This window comes from Apodemus sylvaticus, chromosome 23 (genome assembly GCF_947179515.1).
Source record: "Apodemus sylvaticus chromosome 23, mApoSyl1.1, whole genome shotgun sequence".
In the NCBI taxonomy this organism is placed as follows: Eukaryota; Metazoa; Chordata; class Mammalia; order Rodentia; family Muridae; genus Apodemus; species Apodemus sylvaticus.
This window is the reverse complement of record NC_067494.1, coordinates 54,822,613-54,840,057: the sequence shown is the minus strand read 5'-3', so window position 1 is coordinate 54,840,057 and position 17,445 is coordinate 54,822,613. Positions and strand designations below refer to the sequence as shown.

General features: G+C 37.9%; 2 protein-coding genes across 2 annotated transcripts; both read left to right on the top strand.

Moving 5' to 3' along the window:
• The first annotated feature begins 261 nt into the window (after positions 1-261).
• LOC127673781 (vomeronasal type-1 receptor 4-like) lies at positions 262-1,218 on the top strand. The gene has a single exon (XM_052169537.1). The coding sequence runs from the start codon at positions 262-264 to the stop codon at positions 1,216-1,218; it is 957 nt and encodes a 318-aa protein (XP_052025497.1).
• Positions 1,219-2,124: 906 nt separating this feature from the next.
• LOC127673780 (vomeronasal type-1 receptor 4-like) lies at positions 2,125-16,838 on the top strand. The gene is made up of 2 exons (XM_052169536.1): positions 2,125-2,199; positions 15,858-16,838. The coding sequence occupies exons 1-2, from the start codon at positions 2,125-2,127 to the stop codon at positions 16,836-16,838; spliced, it is 1,056 nt and encodes a 351-aa protein (XP_052025496.1).
• Positions 16,839-17,445: the final 607 nt, after the last annotated feature.

Genomic DNA, 17,445 nt, shown 5'->3' with positions numbered 1-17,445 from the left:
GATGAGCATACACAGATATTTTGTGCCTGTAGTGTTAAAGGGACATTTGAGCCTTTTTATATATTCAAGAAAGTATGAATATACAAATATTTGAGTGCTTTGTGCTACATTCAGTAGCTTTCATCTGTATAATTGATACCAAAGTGGAAAATGACATACAGGTTGAATATGTCTTATGAACTCATTAAGGGTAGAGAGTGCTGACTGTCCTGTGATACACTACAAGTGTCCACAGCCTGATCTTTTGACTCAGTATCCTCAATGAGAGGAGGAACTGACTACATGGACATCAGTGAACTGTCTGTAGGAGTCATCATCATGTCTCTGACTATGATTGGCATTTTGGCTAATTTCTCTCTCCTCTACCACTATATGTTTCTTTACTTAACAAGGGACAGGTTGAGGTCTACAGACTGGGTTCTGATGCACTTAATTATAGGCAACATCTTAACAGTACTGTTCAAAGGCATACCCCAGACAATGGCAGCTTTTGGCTTGAAAGACTTCCTCAATGATATTGGATGCAAATTGATTTTCTCCTTTCACAGAATAGGTAGAGGTGTTTGTATTGGCAGCACTTCCTTCCTCAGTGTCTTGCAGGCCATCACCATCAGTCCCAGGGACTCCAGATATTCAGAGTTTAAAGTAAAAATGCATAAATGCATTTGCTATTCTATACACCTGAACTGGGTGGTTCATTTCATTATAAGCAGTATTAATCTTATGCATATGAGGGCAAAATATGGCAATGAAAGTACAACAAACCTAAAATCTTTTATATACTGCTATTCTGTGCGTCATGATCCAACCAGTGACATCCTGTACGCAGCATTAGTGACAGGTCCTGACATACTTTTCCTAGGACTCATGCTATATGCCAGCGGCTTCATGGTTCTAACCCTCTATAGACACAATCAAAGGATGCAACAAATGCCCAGGATAAATGTTTCTTCCACATCCTCCCCTGCATCCAGAGCCACTAAAACCATCCTTCTCCTGGTTAGCACATTTGTCTCCTTTTACACATTCTCCTCTCTATGTCAACTCTTAGGAGCTCTCCTGTATAATCCCAGCTGGTCTCTGGTGAATGTAATTGCAATGTCCTCTTTGTTTTTCCCCACTATTTCTCCCTTTCTCCTCATGAGCCATGACCCTCGAGCATCCTGCTTCTGCCTGCCCTTGAAAAGGAATATTTTCCCAAGCCACGAGCTAAACTGAAAGCTTCTGATCACTTCTAACATGACTATTGAATTATTATTATGAAAGAATTGTCCACATAGAAACAGTCATGACAAGTAACTGTGGAGTCTTTTGCATGAAAGGATGCATATCCCTGTGCTGCAAATGAGTGTGTTCACGTGTGTATGTGTGTGTGTGTATGTGTATGTAATTATGTGTGTCATTTTGTGCACAAGCTAGTAAAATGATATATCTAAATTATTTTCATTATACATCAAGCTATTTATTTGCATGATCTTGTGACATAGATAAATTATAAATTCTAGTGACAATTAGGTAAACTTTAGGTTTTAGGTAAAGGTAATTAAATAAAAAAATCCCTTTGTCTTGTGCTTTCTGGATTTACCAGGAAGTAAATACTATAACTGTTTGATGGTAGTCTATGTTTATATCTTATATGTTGCTTTGCTCTGTTGCATTCTATACTACAATCTGCTACTTTAAAATATAAGGTACAGTTATGCCCTGCATTTACTGTTCCCCTTATGACATTATATCCCCTTGTGATAGTATATGTTCTTTTGCTAATCATACCCACAGTTTGAATTCAGACATATACCTTTAACATCTTTCAATGTGCAAATGGTGCACTCATAGCTCAAAGGAAATTCCTATTTTGGATATAGCTCTGCATATACTTTCAAATGGAAACCAATGAGATGTGACTCAAACCTGCCACCTGAGTCTCCCTCAGGAATCAATGCAAACCATGTAGGCAGTATGAACTCTTTGCATGCATCATCGTAAACCATTTTCACTGCACATAGAGAATGTAATGCTGTAGTATGATTTATGTTTGCCTATTACAATTTTGTGCTATATATTGTCTCTCTGTTTCTACATGCTGCTGATAAAATTCACTTCTGTAAATATGAACAAATCAACATGGACAGTAATCTCTTCCATGCTGAAGAGATGGTTTCGCAGTTACAAATATTTCTCTTCTCACAAAGCTTAGAGGTAAAGTCCATGCACCTGCATGCATTAGTGAACCTCTGACTGTAGTTTCAAATCCAGGAATGCAACGTTCTCTTCTGGAATCCCCTAGGCACTCAAACATGAGTGCAAACTTAAGGAACAATGAAACTAAGTCTCAAGAGTACTTTGCTTTCTGGATCCACGTACTCTGTGTATTGGAGACATTCTCAGTGTCTCTCCAAATAATGTGTATTGGAAGCTTGGTACCATTTAGCATATTATGCAGGAGGAAATGTTTTATGTTCCAGCTTGATCTCACTACTTGTCTTTCTATGTGACTTCTTCTGATCCATGTTCCTGACTGCTTTGATCACACCTGCTCTGCTGTCCTCAACCTGTGCAAATTCATCAACATACTCTACACTTTAAGATGCATGATATAAATAAGCTTCTTCTCATCTGGAATTAGTCAGGCTTATGCATTTTGTTTGGAAAGTAAGGTCAGTAAAATCAATGTGTGTATTGTTCAGTATGATATAACAGAGATGGAAACTTGCACTTGGGGTTTCTAATATGTTCCCATGGTAGATAAATAAACAATTTCTGTGTATAAATGAATGTGCATACTTTTGGGTTCACAACCATTTCTTGTCTGAGCTTCAGAATGTAGAGTAACAGTTTCTTCAGATGGTTTTTTAAATCCCTATTCAACAGATGTTCTCTTTTATAAAAAAAAAATCAATCATAAATTTATGCTTGTTGTAATGCCTCTGCCTTGTTTTCTTACAGTTTCTTCTAACTATCAAGAGAGGGGGTGAATTAGGATTTCCCATGTCAGAATCCCTTAATTGGTTTTATAATACCAATTTGTAATCATTAAAGTTACATACACAAAATCAACATAAAACAGACTCTGATAGTTTTATTTTTATATTTATGCAAGTGTAGGTGGATGGGTGTAATAAAAGGTAATTAAGGTACTGAATTTCAGAGTGATTGAGGCAGTGGGGTATTTGGTGGATTAAAAAAAAGGAAGCGAGAGAAGTGTTATTATTACATATTAATTAAAATAAAAGCAAACTTAAATGCAAAACATGGCAGAATAATGTTCACAGTCAGTATAGCACATATGTCAGTAAAAATCAAATCCTTCCTTTAAACTACATTATACACTTAAATTATTATAAATTATAATTTACTAGGAAAGTGTAATGCTGATCTGGCTACTGAAATCTGCTATTGTCTTTCTCAGATTGTCATCCCTCACACTCTAAGCTGAGTTTCAACTCTCCCAATTTTATTATTCCTTATCTGTCTTTACTTCCATGTCATAGCACCTCACAAATCAAATTTGGTATAGGATCAAAATTTTTGGTTAAGAGAGGGTCTTGATAAGGGTATATTATTAAAAGCAGCAGTGATAAATATTCCCCTGTATAAGAGCATTCTCACAATCTAACACAGTGGATCTTGAAATAAAATCTGCCGTTAATACTTGTTACCTCTCATTAAAACCCTGGGTTTCTTGACGCCCCTAATTCCAGGCTGTCCCACTTAACACAAGAATCAATCTATATTCCAACCACCACTCATGTAAAGTAATTTCAGTCACTATGTTTTACAGCATCTAATACCTATGTATTAGAAGTAATGCTGAAACATATGAAATCTATATGTAACTATAAGAAATTTAAATTCTAATGATCCATTAATTGTGGGTGTGTTAACATATACATAGAAAAGAGTGACTTCACTGCCCCACATGATTACAGATAACTTTCCTCCAGATTTAGTGTATTAACATGACTTATTTTCTTACAATTACTCAGTTATTTTATGATATTCAATAGCATACACAATGTAATATAGGAAGAATATACAATGTAATAAAGAATCATAGTCTTGTGAAACAATCAAGAAGCCCTTAACATCCTATTTAAAGATGGTATAAAATGTTTACAGTGATAATTAAGACAGTGAAACAAATTTGCAACAGAGAATGAAGTAGGGTCTATGGGATAGAAAAGAATCTGATTTATAGACTTCACACTCCCAGTTACTTGTAGAATTTCTCCAACTGTGAGTGTCTTTATGTTCATGAGCTATGAGTCCATAACATTGAACTACTGTATTTCCTTGAAGAGTACTGTACACTACCCCTTTAACAACACATACATTGAAAGCTTCTGAACAGTCCTTATTCTGTATTCTGTCATACCTACAGAATAACAAGAACATTGTGAACTGCCAGGTCTCAGGAGACAAGGGTTTATGTAAGAAAGGGTTTATATAAGAAAGCAGTGTATCATCAATATCTTTCTAAATGTGGCCCCAATGTGGACCCAAGCTCATATTTATTGGGCATCAAGTTATATCATAAACATTACTTATGTCATATGCAAATTTCAAGGGATAAAGAAAAGGAAATATATATAAATTTTATACCTTACTGGGCTACAAATTATAACAGCAATAAACATATTTAAGAAAACCTGTTTTACTCATGGTTCTTGAATTTTTTATTGGTTATTTTATTTATTTATATTTCAAAAGTTGTCCCCATTCCTGTTTCCCCTCTGCAAACCCTCATCCCATCTCCCTTCCACTTTGCCTCTATGAGGGCACTCCTAAACCCACCCACCTCCTCCTACCTCATCCCTATGCTGGGGCACCACCTCCCAGATAAGGCATCCTCTGCTACATATGCAGCTGGAGCCATGGGTACCTCCAGGTATACTCTGGTTGGTGATTTAGTCCCTGGGAGCTTTGGATGGTCCAGTTAGTTGATATTGTTGTTCTTCCAGTGGGGTTGCAATCCCCTTCAGGTTGTTCTTTCTTTCCCCCACCTCTTCTGTTGGAGTCCATGGGCTCAGTCTGATGGTTGGCTGTACGTATCCTCATCTGTATTAGTCAGGGGCTGGCAGATGCTCTTGGGAGACAGCTATACCAGGCTCCTGTCAGCAAGTGCTTCTTGGCATCAGCAATAATGTTGAAGTTTGGTGTCTGCAGATGGGATAGATCACTAGGTGGGGCAGTCTCTGGATAGCCTTTCCTTCAGTCTCTACTCCATTTCTGTTGCTGCATTTCCTTTGGACAGGAACAATTCTGGGTTAAAATTTTTGAAATAGGTGGGTGGCTCCGTCCCTCCTCTGGAGGCTGTGCCTATCTACTGGAGATGGTTTCTACAGATTTGTCTCCCATTTGTTGTGTGTTTAAGCCAATGTCATCCTTGTTGGGTCCTGGGAACCTCCCTGGCATCTGCCACTTTATATTAGATACCTACAGTTCCCCATCCTCCATTGCTACATATTTCCGTTCAACTTCCTGACTTTCCATACTTCTCTTCTGTCTCTTCCCATATGTGATCCTGATCCCCTCTTTTTCCCTCCCCCTCTGCTCTCTCTCTCAGGTCCTTCCCTCCCTTTACGCCCCTCCTGAGATTATTTTGCTCCCCCTTCTAATGAGGATTGAAACATCCATACTTCAGTCATTCTTCTTCTTAAGCTTTGCATGGTCTGTTTGTATTATGGGTATTCTTAGTCTTGGGCTTAATATCCACTTTTCAGTAAATAAGTTCTTTTGTGTCTAGGTTACCTCACAGAGAATGGTATTTTCTAGTTCCATCCATTTGCCTATTGATTTCATGAAGTCATTGTTTTTATTTTTTATTAGATATATTCTTTATTTACATTTCAAATAATTTCCCCTTTCCTGAATTCCCCTCCCCGAAAGTCCCATAAGCCCTACCCTCCCACCCCATCTCCCTTTCCCCAAATAATCCCTTGCCACTTCCCTGTCCTGGTATTCCCCTATACTGTTGTATTGACCCTTCTAGGATCAGGGGCCTCTCCTTCCTTCTTCTTGGGCATCATTTGATTCATGAATTTTTTTCTTGGCTATTCTGAGCTTCTGGGCTAATATCCTCTTATTATTGAGTGCATACCATGTGTGTTCTTTTGTGATTTTGGGTAACCCCACTCAGAATGACATTCTCCAGTTCCACCCACTTGCCTCAGAATTTTATTAATTCATTGTTTTTAATAGCTGAGTAGTATTCCATAGTGTAAATATACCACATTTTCTGTATTCATTCCTCTGTTGAGGGGCATCTGGATTATTTCCAGCTTCTGGCTATTATAAATAGGGCTGCTGTGAACATAGTAGAGCATGTGTCCTTATTACATGCTGGAGAATCCTCTGGGTATGTGGCCAGGAGTGGTATAATGGGTTCCTCCTGCAGTATCATGCCCACTTTTCTGAGGAACCGCTAGACTGATTTCCAGAGTGGTTGTACCAGATTGCAACCCCAACAGCAGTGGAGGAGTGTTCCTCTTTCTTCAATCCTTGCCAGTACCTGTTTTCTCCTGAGTTTTTGATCTTAGCCATTCTGACTGGTATGAGGTGAAATCTCAGGGTTGTTTTGATTTGCATTTCCCTGATGACTAAGGATGTTGAACATTACTTTAGGGTCTTTTCAGCCATTCAGTCCATGCTCGTGAATTGGCAGGATTAATATAGTAAAAATGGCCACCTTGCAGAAATAAATCTACAGAATCAATGAGATCCCCATCAAAATCCCAACTCAATTCTTCACAGAGTTAGAAAGAGCAATTTTCAAATTCATCTGGAATAACAAAAAACTCAGGAGAGCTAAAATCATTCTCAACAGTAAAAGAACTTCTGGGGAAATCAGTATCCCTGAACTCAAGCAGTCCTACAGAGCAATAGTGTTAAAAACTGCATGGTATTGGTACAGTGACAGGCAGGTAAATCAATGGATTAGACTTGAAGACCCAGAAATGAACACACACACCTATGGTCACTTGATCATTGACAAAGGAGCTAAAACCATCCAGTGGAAAAAAGATAGCCTTTTCAACAAATAGTGCTGGTTCAACACGAAGTCAGCATGCAGAAGAATGCAAATCAATCCATTCTTATCTCCTTGTACTAAGCTCAAGTCCCAGTGGATCAAGGACCTCCACATAAAACCAGACACACTGAAACTAATAGAAAAGAAACTGGGAAAGGGCCTTGAGCACATGGGCACAGGGAAAATTTCCTGAGCAGAACACCAATAGCTTACGCTCTAAGATCAAGAATTGACAAATGGGACCTCGTAAAATTACCAAGTTTCTGTAAGGCAAAGAACACTGTCAAAAGGACAAAATGGCAACCAACAAATTGGGAAAAGATCTTTACCAACCCTACATCTGACAGAGGGCTAATATCCAAGATATACAAAGAACTCAAGAAGTTAGACTCCAGAGAGCCAAATAACCCTATTTGGGTTACAAAGCTAAACAAAATCATTGTTTTTAATAGCTGTGTAGTACTACATTGTGTAAATGAACCACATTTTATGTATCCATTCTTCTGTTGAAGGACATCTGGATTATTTTCAGCTTCTGGGTATTATAAATAAGGCTGCTATAAATATACTAGAGCACATGACTTTGTCGTATGCTGGAGCATCTTTTAGGTATATGCCCAGTAGTGATACAGTTGGGTCTTCAGATAGAAGTATTTCTAAATTTCTGAGCAGCCACTGGACTGATTTCCAAAGTGATTTTACCAACTTGCAGTCCCACCAGCAATGGAGGAGTGTTCCTCATTCTCCACATTCTTGCCAGCATCTGCTGTCACCTGAGTTGTTTATCTTAGTCATTCGAATAGATGTGAGGTGGAATCCTGGTGTTTTAATTTGTATTTCCCTGATGACTAAGGATGTTGAACAGTGCTTTTTGGCCATTGGAGACTCTTCAATTGAGAACTGTTTGTTTAGCTCTGGACTCTATTTTAATATGGTTATTTGGTTCTCTGGAGTCTAACTTCTTGAATTCTTTGTATATATTTAATATTAGCTCTCTATCAGATACAGGGTTGATGAAGATCTTTTCCCAATCTGTAGGTTGTTGTTTTGTTCTATCGATGGTGTCCTTTATCTTACAGAAGCTTTTCAATTTTATGAGGTCTGATTTATTAATTGTTGATCTTAGTGCCTGAGTCATTGGTGTTCTGTTCAGGAAAATTTCCCTTGTGTGGATGCGTTCGAGGCTCTTTCTCACTTTTTGTTCTATTAGATTCAGCAAGTCTGGTTTTATATAGGGGTCTTTGACCAACTAGGACTTGAGTTTTGTACAATTCTTCTGTTGATCAACAGATAAGAATGGATCAATTTCCACTCTTTTACATGAAGACTTCCAGTTGAACCACTTTTTTCTACTGGATTGTTTTGGCTTCTTTATCAAAGACCAAGTAATGTTTCTTGACATTTTTATGTATATTATTAACTTGTTAATTCCAGTTTATAACTCATTGCTTTACTTGGGTGTTTATGGCTCTATCTATATACTTAAAAGCAACATTTAACTGAATGCCTTCAGAAAATGCTGGATAGGAACAACTGGCAAGGATCATGTTCATGAAATAATTGACTTGCCTAGAATACTGAACAATAGATGCCAGCCTACTTGACCTCCCCCTTTTTAAACTTTATTTCTCGGGCATTAGTGCATTTCTAAAATTACACATTCCATTTTTACCAAAAATATACAATGAAAGAAAACATTGCCCTGATTTCACTGTGTACCTTTATGTTTTAATTGTTGGATGATTTTTTTTTCTTTTCACAATTGGGAGGTAAAGTGATGGTTTGTTACTGTAAAACACAGTTATGTACAAATTATATGATTCCTGCTCAAAAAATAATAATCTTATAAGCTAGAAACTGATATATACATGAAAACTATATAAGACATTAATATTTTCAGCTCCAACCATGACTCCTGATAGGCCTCTAACTCACTTTCTTTTCTCTGTTATTTATATCAATGCATTAAACTACCAAGTAAAGCATATTAATGTAGACAAAGTTTTTGATTTAAAAGTTTGTGGTTGGGGATATTGGGAAAATGACCTGATGTATTAAATGCTTTATTACAAACATAAGAAGATAATATTGAATTCCTAGCACATGTAGGAGAATTTGATGAGTCACTGAGAATGAGAAACCATTATATTTCAGAATCAGCAAGAGGTGAATATCCCAGAGCTCACTAGAATTAAATTAATTCTGTGTAGACAAAAATAATCTAGCAAGAATTTGTGAAATACCACATATATAACAAAATATAAGGGATTAACTTCATAACTAGTATGAGATAATTCACAAAGCCAAGGTGTACCTGTTACATTAAACACTGAATTAAAAGTGGATTCCAAGGTCCAATGGAAGCCTTATCTAAAGTCAACAATATAATTTATTAATTAAATACAAAACCTCGAAAGAAAGCATTTATAAACTGAAGCCAGAACATTGTTTTAATGCTAAGCTTGGGTAAGGAAATCTAGAGTGGGTTACTGGACATGAGAGTCAGGTCAATGGGCTTAAGTATAAGGAATACAGCACATCAATGATAAATTCATGGAAATCAATATGGCAGTTCTTCAAAAAATTGGGAATTGGTCTGCCTTAAGACTCAGCTATAGCATTCTTTAACATATACGCAAATGATACTCCATCCTCCCACAAGGCCAGTTGCTTAACTATGGTCATTGTAGCTTTATTCATCATTGCTAGAAACCAGAAGCAACCGAATGTCTGTCAACCAAAGAATAGATCTTTTTTAAATGTCTGTCATGTATACAACAGGATATTACTCAGCTTTTTAAAAAAAATGTCATCATGAAAATTTCAGGCAAATCAATGCAACTAGAAAAAAAAATCATCCTGAATTAAGTACCCCAGATGAAGAATAGCATATACGATATGAACTCACCTTTAAGTAGATATTAGATGTTAAGAAAATAGTAATGAAGCTGTGATCCATAGACCCAGAGAGCATAGTTAAAAAGGAGGGCTTCTTCCCAACCCAGGCCAGATCAGTGGCCTGATACACTCCCAACAACCAACACCCAGCTTACCTTTCAGGAGGTCTGACGTAAGCAGGGACTTCCTACCACCCAGATTTCCAAACCACTGGAACACCTGTAGAGCTCAGAAGCTACCTGCTCTGCTTTGCCCGACCTTCCTTCCCAAGCCAGGCCAGATCAGTGGCCTAACCCCTGCCCCCATCCCCCCCCACACACACCCTACAGCTTTCCTGTCTCCCAGGAGGTCTGCAATAGCCAGTGACACAGGACATCTACTTTAACCAGGGGGCACAGTCCTTCTCATTTATGCCTCCATCTGTAACTTGAGAGGAACCTACCCCTGGATCCCAAAGCCTACCTGTTTTGCAGGAGGTTTGCCCTGGCCAGGAACACAGGAGGTCTGCCCTAACCAGGGACAAAGGAGGCCTGATCTAAACAGAGACACAGGAAGCCCCACCTAACCAGAGACAACAATGACTGACTTCCAAGAAACAGGCTCTAACCACCTCACAGAGATCTACCCACCAAGAAACAGGCTCTAACCACCTCACAGAGATTTACCCACCAAGAAACAGGCTCTAACCACCTCAGAGAGATCTACCCACCAAGAAACAGGCTCTAACCACCTCAGAGAGATCTACCCACCAAGAAACAGGCTCTAACCACATCACAGAGATCTACCCACCAAGAAACAGGCTCTAACCACCTCAGAGAGATCTACCCACCAAGAAACAGGCTCTAACCACATCACAGAGATCTACCCACCAAGAAACAGGCTCTAACTACATCACAGAGATCTACCCACCAAGAAACAGGCTCTAACCACATCACGGAGGAAAACAAATAAATCCCTTAAAGAAATACAGGAAAATACCATTAATCAGGTAAAGGCACAAAGTAGTCCAAGACCCAAAAATATAAAGAAACAAAAAAGAAATCATAAATGGAAGCAACCCTGTTGATGGACAAGTTAGTAAAGAGATTAAGAGCCACAGATGCAAGCATCACCAACAAGAGAAAGAAGATGCCATAGAAGATAAATCAAAGAAAACAGTGTACAAATCTCATAATCCAAAATATCCCTTATATTCAGGACACAATGAATAGATCAAATCTAAGAATAACAGAAATAGAAGAGAATGAAGATTCTCAAATCAAAGGGCCAGTAAACATCTTCAACAAAATCATAGAAAAAAATATTCCTAACCTAAAGATAGAGATTGTCATAAAGGTACAAGAAGCCTACAGAACACCAAATAGATTGAACCAAAAGAAGAAAATCCTCCCATCACATAATAATCAAAACACTAAATGCACACAACAAAGAAAGAGTATTAAAAGCTGTAAGGGGAAAGGTCAGGTAGCCTATAAGGATTATAGCAGCCTTCTCACCAGAGACTCTAAAGACCAGATGACCATGGACACATGTCACCCTGTTCCTAAGAGGACACAAATGCCAGCCTAGGCTGAGACACCCAGTAAATTTCTCAATCACTACAGATGGAGAAACAAAAATATTACATGACAAAAACGCATTTAAACAATATCTTTGTACTAATCCAGTCCTACCCGAGATACTGGAATGAAAACTCCAACAAAAGGAGGGTAACACAATAAATAAACCATTTCACAACAACCCCCCCCCAAAAAAAGAATCAGACACACATAATACCACCTACAACAACAACAACAATAACAACAACAAAATAACAGTAACTCCTCATCATCAGTCTTTAAGATCTTTCAACATCAATGGACTTCATTCCCGAATAAAAGGACACAGGATAACAGACTGAATATGTAAACAGGATCCAGCATTTTGTTGCATCCAAGAAACACACATCAGTGACAAAGACAGATTCTACCTCGGAGTAAAGGACTGGTTAAGTTTTGCAAGCAAATGGTTCCTGGGGAAAAAAGCTGGAGTAGCCATTCTAATATCCAATAAAATAAACTTTCAATCAGAAGTTATTAAACAAGATGGGGAATGAAACTTCATATTTATTAATGGAAAATCCAACAAGAGAAAGTCTCAGTATTGAATGTATATGTCCCAAATGCAAGAGCAACTATATTTGTAAAAGAAACTTTACTAAAGCTCAAAACAAACATTGAACTTCACACATTAATTGTGGGAGACTTCATCACCCAACTCTCACCAATAGATTGGTCCCTAAAACAGAAACTAAACAGACACAGTGAAACTCACAGAACTTATGAACTAAGTGGATTTAACACACATCTACCAAACATTCCACCCTAAAACAAAGAATATATCTTCTTCTCAGTACCTCATGGAACCTTCTACAAAATTGACCATATATTCAGACACAAAATAAGCCTCAACAGTTACAAGAAGATTGGCATAATCCCATGCATTCTATCAGATCACCATGGACTAGATTGGATTTTAATAACAACAAAACAACAGAAACCCTCACACTCATGGAAACTGAACAGCTCACTGCCTAATAACTTGGTCAGGGAAACCAAACCCAGACACTATTGTGGATGCCAAGAAGTGCTAACAGCATCCTGATACAACTTTCTCCTGAGAGGCTCTTCCAGAGCCTGACAAATACATAGGAGGTTGTTCACAGCCAACCATTAGACTGAGCATGTGGGTTCCAATCAAAAAATTAGAGAAAGGTTGAAGGAGCTGAGGGGGTTTGCAACACATAGGAAGAACAACAATATCAACCAACCAGACCCCCGGAATCTCCAGTGACTAAATCACTAATTAAAGACAGGTACAAAACCCAGACGCTATTATTGAGGCCCACAAGTACTTGCTGACCAGAGCTGGATATAGCTGTCACCTGGGAGACAAATACAAAGTGGTACACTCTCAGCCAGCCATTGAACTGAGCACAAGGTCCTCAATGGGGGAGCTGGAGAAAGGACCCAAGGAGCTGAAGGGGTTTGCAGCACCATAGGAGGAACAACAATATGAGCCACCCAGTACTCCCAGAGCTCCCAGGAACAAAACCATCAACCAGAGAGTGCACATGGGGTTACCCATGGCTCTAGACGCATAGGCAGCAGAGAATGGCCTTGTTGGACATCAAAGGGAAGAGAGGCCCTTGGTCCTGGAAAGGCTCAATGCAGCAGTGTCGGGGAATACCAGGACAGGGAAGCAGGAGGGGGTTGATTGGGGAACAGGGGGAGGGGAGAGGGCTTATGGAATTTTCAGGGGGAGGGAATCAGGAGAGGGGAAATCATTTGAATTGTAAATAAAGAATATATCTAACAAAAAAAGAAATTCTATATAAGTTATTAGAACATTTTATGCTACTTTATTGGTACACAAAGTAATGTATTATTTATTTCCTATGTAACAAATTTAAGAACAAATAATTGAAGCATTTATCTATTAAAAAAAGTGTGGGGGTACACATAGAGCGACCCAGGCTCTAGCTGCATATGTAGCAGAGAGGATGGATGGCCTTTTAGGATATCAATGGGATTAGAGTCTCTTTGTCCTGTAAAGGCTTGGTGTTCCAGTGTAGGGGAATGCCATGGGGAAGGGAGTCAGGGGTGGGTGGGTTGGTGGGGGAACACCCTCATAGAAGCATAGGAATGAAGGTGGGATAGGGGCTTACCAGAGGGCAAACCAGGAAAGGGGATATTTACATTTGAAATGTAAATAAATAAAATATCCAATAAAAAAACCTTACAAAAAAATAAGAAGCTTCTATTCATTGAAATTTGGAGTACAAACACATATACATATGTATGTTTGTGTGTATGTATGTAAGAGAGAAAACACAATAGGCACACACATAGGTGTACACACACACACACACACACACAGAGAGAGAGAGAGAGAGAGAGAGAGAGAGAGAGAGATTGACAAGATGAACACTTAAAATGTTAGTAAATTCTTAGTGGGGCCTAGATTTCTCCAAATATGTTTTTTGGAGTTTTGTTTTTTACAAAACTCAACATAAAAATGTATCCTTTGGAGAAACACTCCTATCCAAACACAAGTTAAGTTGGTTAACACTTAATTGATGTTTCTAGTGTTGCTTTTGTGAGAATATTTGCTACAAAGCCAATAACTTATACTACAATGTCCAGTGTTGGAAAAGACAGTTGATATTGTTTCTTACTAAATAGTCTAGAGAATACCCTATACCACTGTAAAGGGTAGCCAGTGGAGCTATTTTTTCTGTCAGTTCAAAATTGATTTCTCTGTGTCCTACAGTCAAAATATGTGTTGTCTATATCAATAAGGCTTTACTATCTAGCTATGAAACTTACCAACATTAATGGCAAATACTTGCTTATTTCTCCTGCAACTTATCTGGACAGTACATAGTGTGTAGGTAAAGTCATTAAGTCATAAAGTCACTAGTTAAGGTACTTCTAAGAAATGTAAAGTAGATGACTGAACACTTAACATGAAACTCTGACATTTAAAGAGCATTAAAAGAATGATTCAGTTTTGTAAAAGGGTAAATGACATACAGTGGTAGAAAAAAATCCCACCCACCTAAGCTATTTTGCCTCATTCTTTAATCTTCTTGGAACTAAGATAGGGCATCTTACAGAGATGAGGTACAGAAAAAAAAAAAGCAAAAAACAAAACTCTATTCTGGGCTAGCTCCCACAGTGAAAAGTAGGAACTCAGAGAGACACACAACTTACCTCAGTCTTTCCCATTTCAGACTTCAGTGTTTCCAGTTCCCTCTGTGGAAGATCCTGTCTGCCTCCAGGGATCAAGGATAAGTCAAGAAGAGTCTCCTCAGTTTGTCTAACATTAACTTTAATCGCACTGGGAAGAGACTTGTAATTGTCTTCTCTAACTATCACTTTAGGGAAAAAGCATTGAGAAAATTCATGGCTCATTCATTGACGATGACACATTGCTACAGTAGGTTGAAATAATAATTATAGTTCTGGGGGGGGGGAGGCCACAGAATTCATAGGCTTGATCTCAGGCACTTGCTGCCTAACTACAACTGACATCCTGATCATGTAGCCATAGCACTGAGATCAGCATCCTAGTAAGTAAAAACGTTCAGTGAGTGTAATCAATTGCCACTGGCAGAGTCCTGTGACTCACTAATGTAAATGCTGTGAGGAGGACCACTGTGAATCATCACATCAGAAAATGAATGTAAGATATATATATATTCAGAAATTAGAGATTTCCTGTTAATATAATACATATTTTCATAATACATACATTTTAATGTAATAGTCATTTTGTCTACTGTTTAATACATGGTCTTTGACTATGACAATTGTTTGAATTAAGATTATTGTCTCTATTCCTAACTAGTTGTGGGAGGCATTTGTGCCTTTTCTGATATTGAGATATTTTCATACTTCAGACTACTGTTGTAATGTCTGAAATGTTTCAACATTTACTGGAACTGCTCAGGAACTACTCATATTTTCATTAACCTATAAAATAATTATTAACAAGTGTGTACATTTTGCTGTAGCAAAATCATTAGCACACTGATTAGCAATAGGATTATGAAAAACTAGATGATGTGTTCAACTGCATTGCTTGAAAAAATCCATAACTAGCAGTTTTGAAGAGTGGTGATTCACTGCTCTCTCTCTCTCTCTCTCTCTCTCTCTCTCTCTCTCTCTCTCTCTCTCCTTCCATACACCCAGTTTTAAGAAGCCAATTTAGCTTTTTCAGAGCATTAATTTATAAAAATTTCAACACCTTTTTGACTCTTGTTTCAGTATATTCATTTCTATAAATGTAATAAAATTAGCGGTTGTTAGCCTACCAGTTTACAAAGCAAAGGAAAAGCTTCTGAGTATTTTGGTAGAATTCATTGTGAGTGGCACGGTGCTTGAAGGTTGGCATTGTCTTCCATTACAGTATCAGGCTAATAGCTGGAGGCAACACCATGGCAGTCAGTGAAAGGGTTGCAGGAGTGATCTTCTTGTCACAGACTGTCGTCGGGGTCCTGGGCAATTCCTTTCTCTTCCATCACTATCTATTGTTTACCTTCAGTGGGAACAGGTTAAGGTCCAGATACTGGATTGTGATGCACTTGGCTATAGCCAACATCATAACTCTGTTGTGTAAAGGAGTTCCGCAGACAATGGCATCTTTTGGGATAAAAGACTTCCTCAATGACTTTGGATGTAAAGGGCTTTTCTATTTTCACAGAGTGGGCAGGGGTGTGTCCATAGGCAGCACCACTTTCCTGAGTCTCTTCCAGGTCATCATTATTAGCCCCTTGGAATCCAGATGGGCAGAGCTTAAAGAAAGAAGACAAAACCACATTGGTTCTTCTGTTTACCTGAGCTGGATCCTGTACATGCTTGCCAGTAGTGTTAGCCTTGTGTATGTGGGAGCAAAGTCCATCAAGAACAACACAGCAAATCTAAAAGATATGGGATACTGTGCTGCTACTACAGACAAAACCAGTGACACACTGTATGTGGCACTGTTTTCAGCGCCTGACTTTCTTTTCATGGGGCTCATGGTCTGGGCCAGCACCGTTATGGTTCTCATCCTTCATAGGCACAAGCAGAGAATGCAACACATGTCTAGGGCCAAAGCATCCTCCAGATCATCTCCTGAGTCCAAAGCGATCCAAACCATCCTTACCCTGGTGAGTACTTCTGTCTTCTTTCACACACTTTCCTGCATCTTCATTGTCTGTATAACTCTTTCTAGTCATTACAGATGGCTCCTGGTGAATGGTTTTGTATTACTTACTGGATGTTTCCCAACTGTCAGCCCTTTCCTGATCTTACGATCTGAGTCCACTGTGTTCAGGGGTCTCTGTTTTATCTCCAGGAAAAATGAAGGGGGAATATCATCTTAAGATGAACATATAATTTGAAAGCTTTTAAAAATTTTATTGTTTTTTACAATAAAATTTTTTACCATAGTGTAGTAAGTAGATTAGAGTCGTCATTTATTATAGAGGCAAATGGCTTATTAAAACAAACGTTTGCACTGTGAATATGTGCATAAATGTATTAAGTACAAATGTTAAATGCATATATGTGTGTATATATTTATTCATATGACATTAATTACCGTTCATTCAATATTTAAAAAATACTCTGTGTACCTTATAGAAATATAAAATGTTTCAAAAAACAATAAAGCTATAGTTTTTAGGTTTTACAAAGTTATGAGTGATAAAATGCTTTAACCTAAAAGAAATTTATTTTAGGTTTTAGTGCTACAGTTTGTGAGAAACTTGTAAAATAAACTTATTTTTTATTAATTTTAAGACTATTTTAAGGTATATTTTCTTCAAACAACCAATTTATTCAGAGAAGCAATAAGTACAATGAACAGCTCTCATGTGCTTTATATCATAATCATAATATAATGAACATTTATTAATTCCAATCTCCATCTGTTACTTATTCTATTTCCTTTATCTGTTCATTTTTCCTAAAATTAATTTTCATAATTTT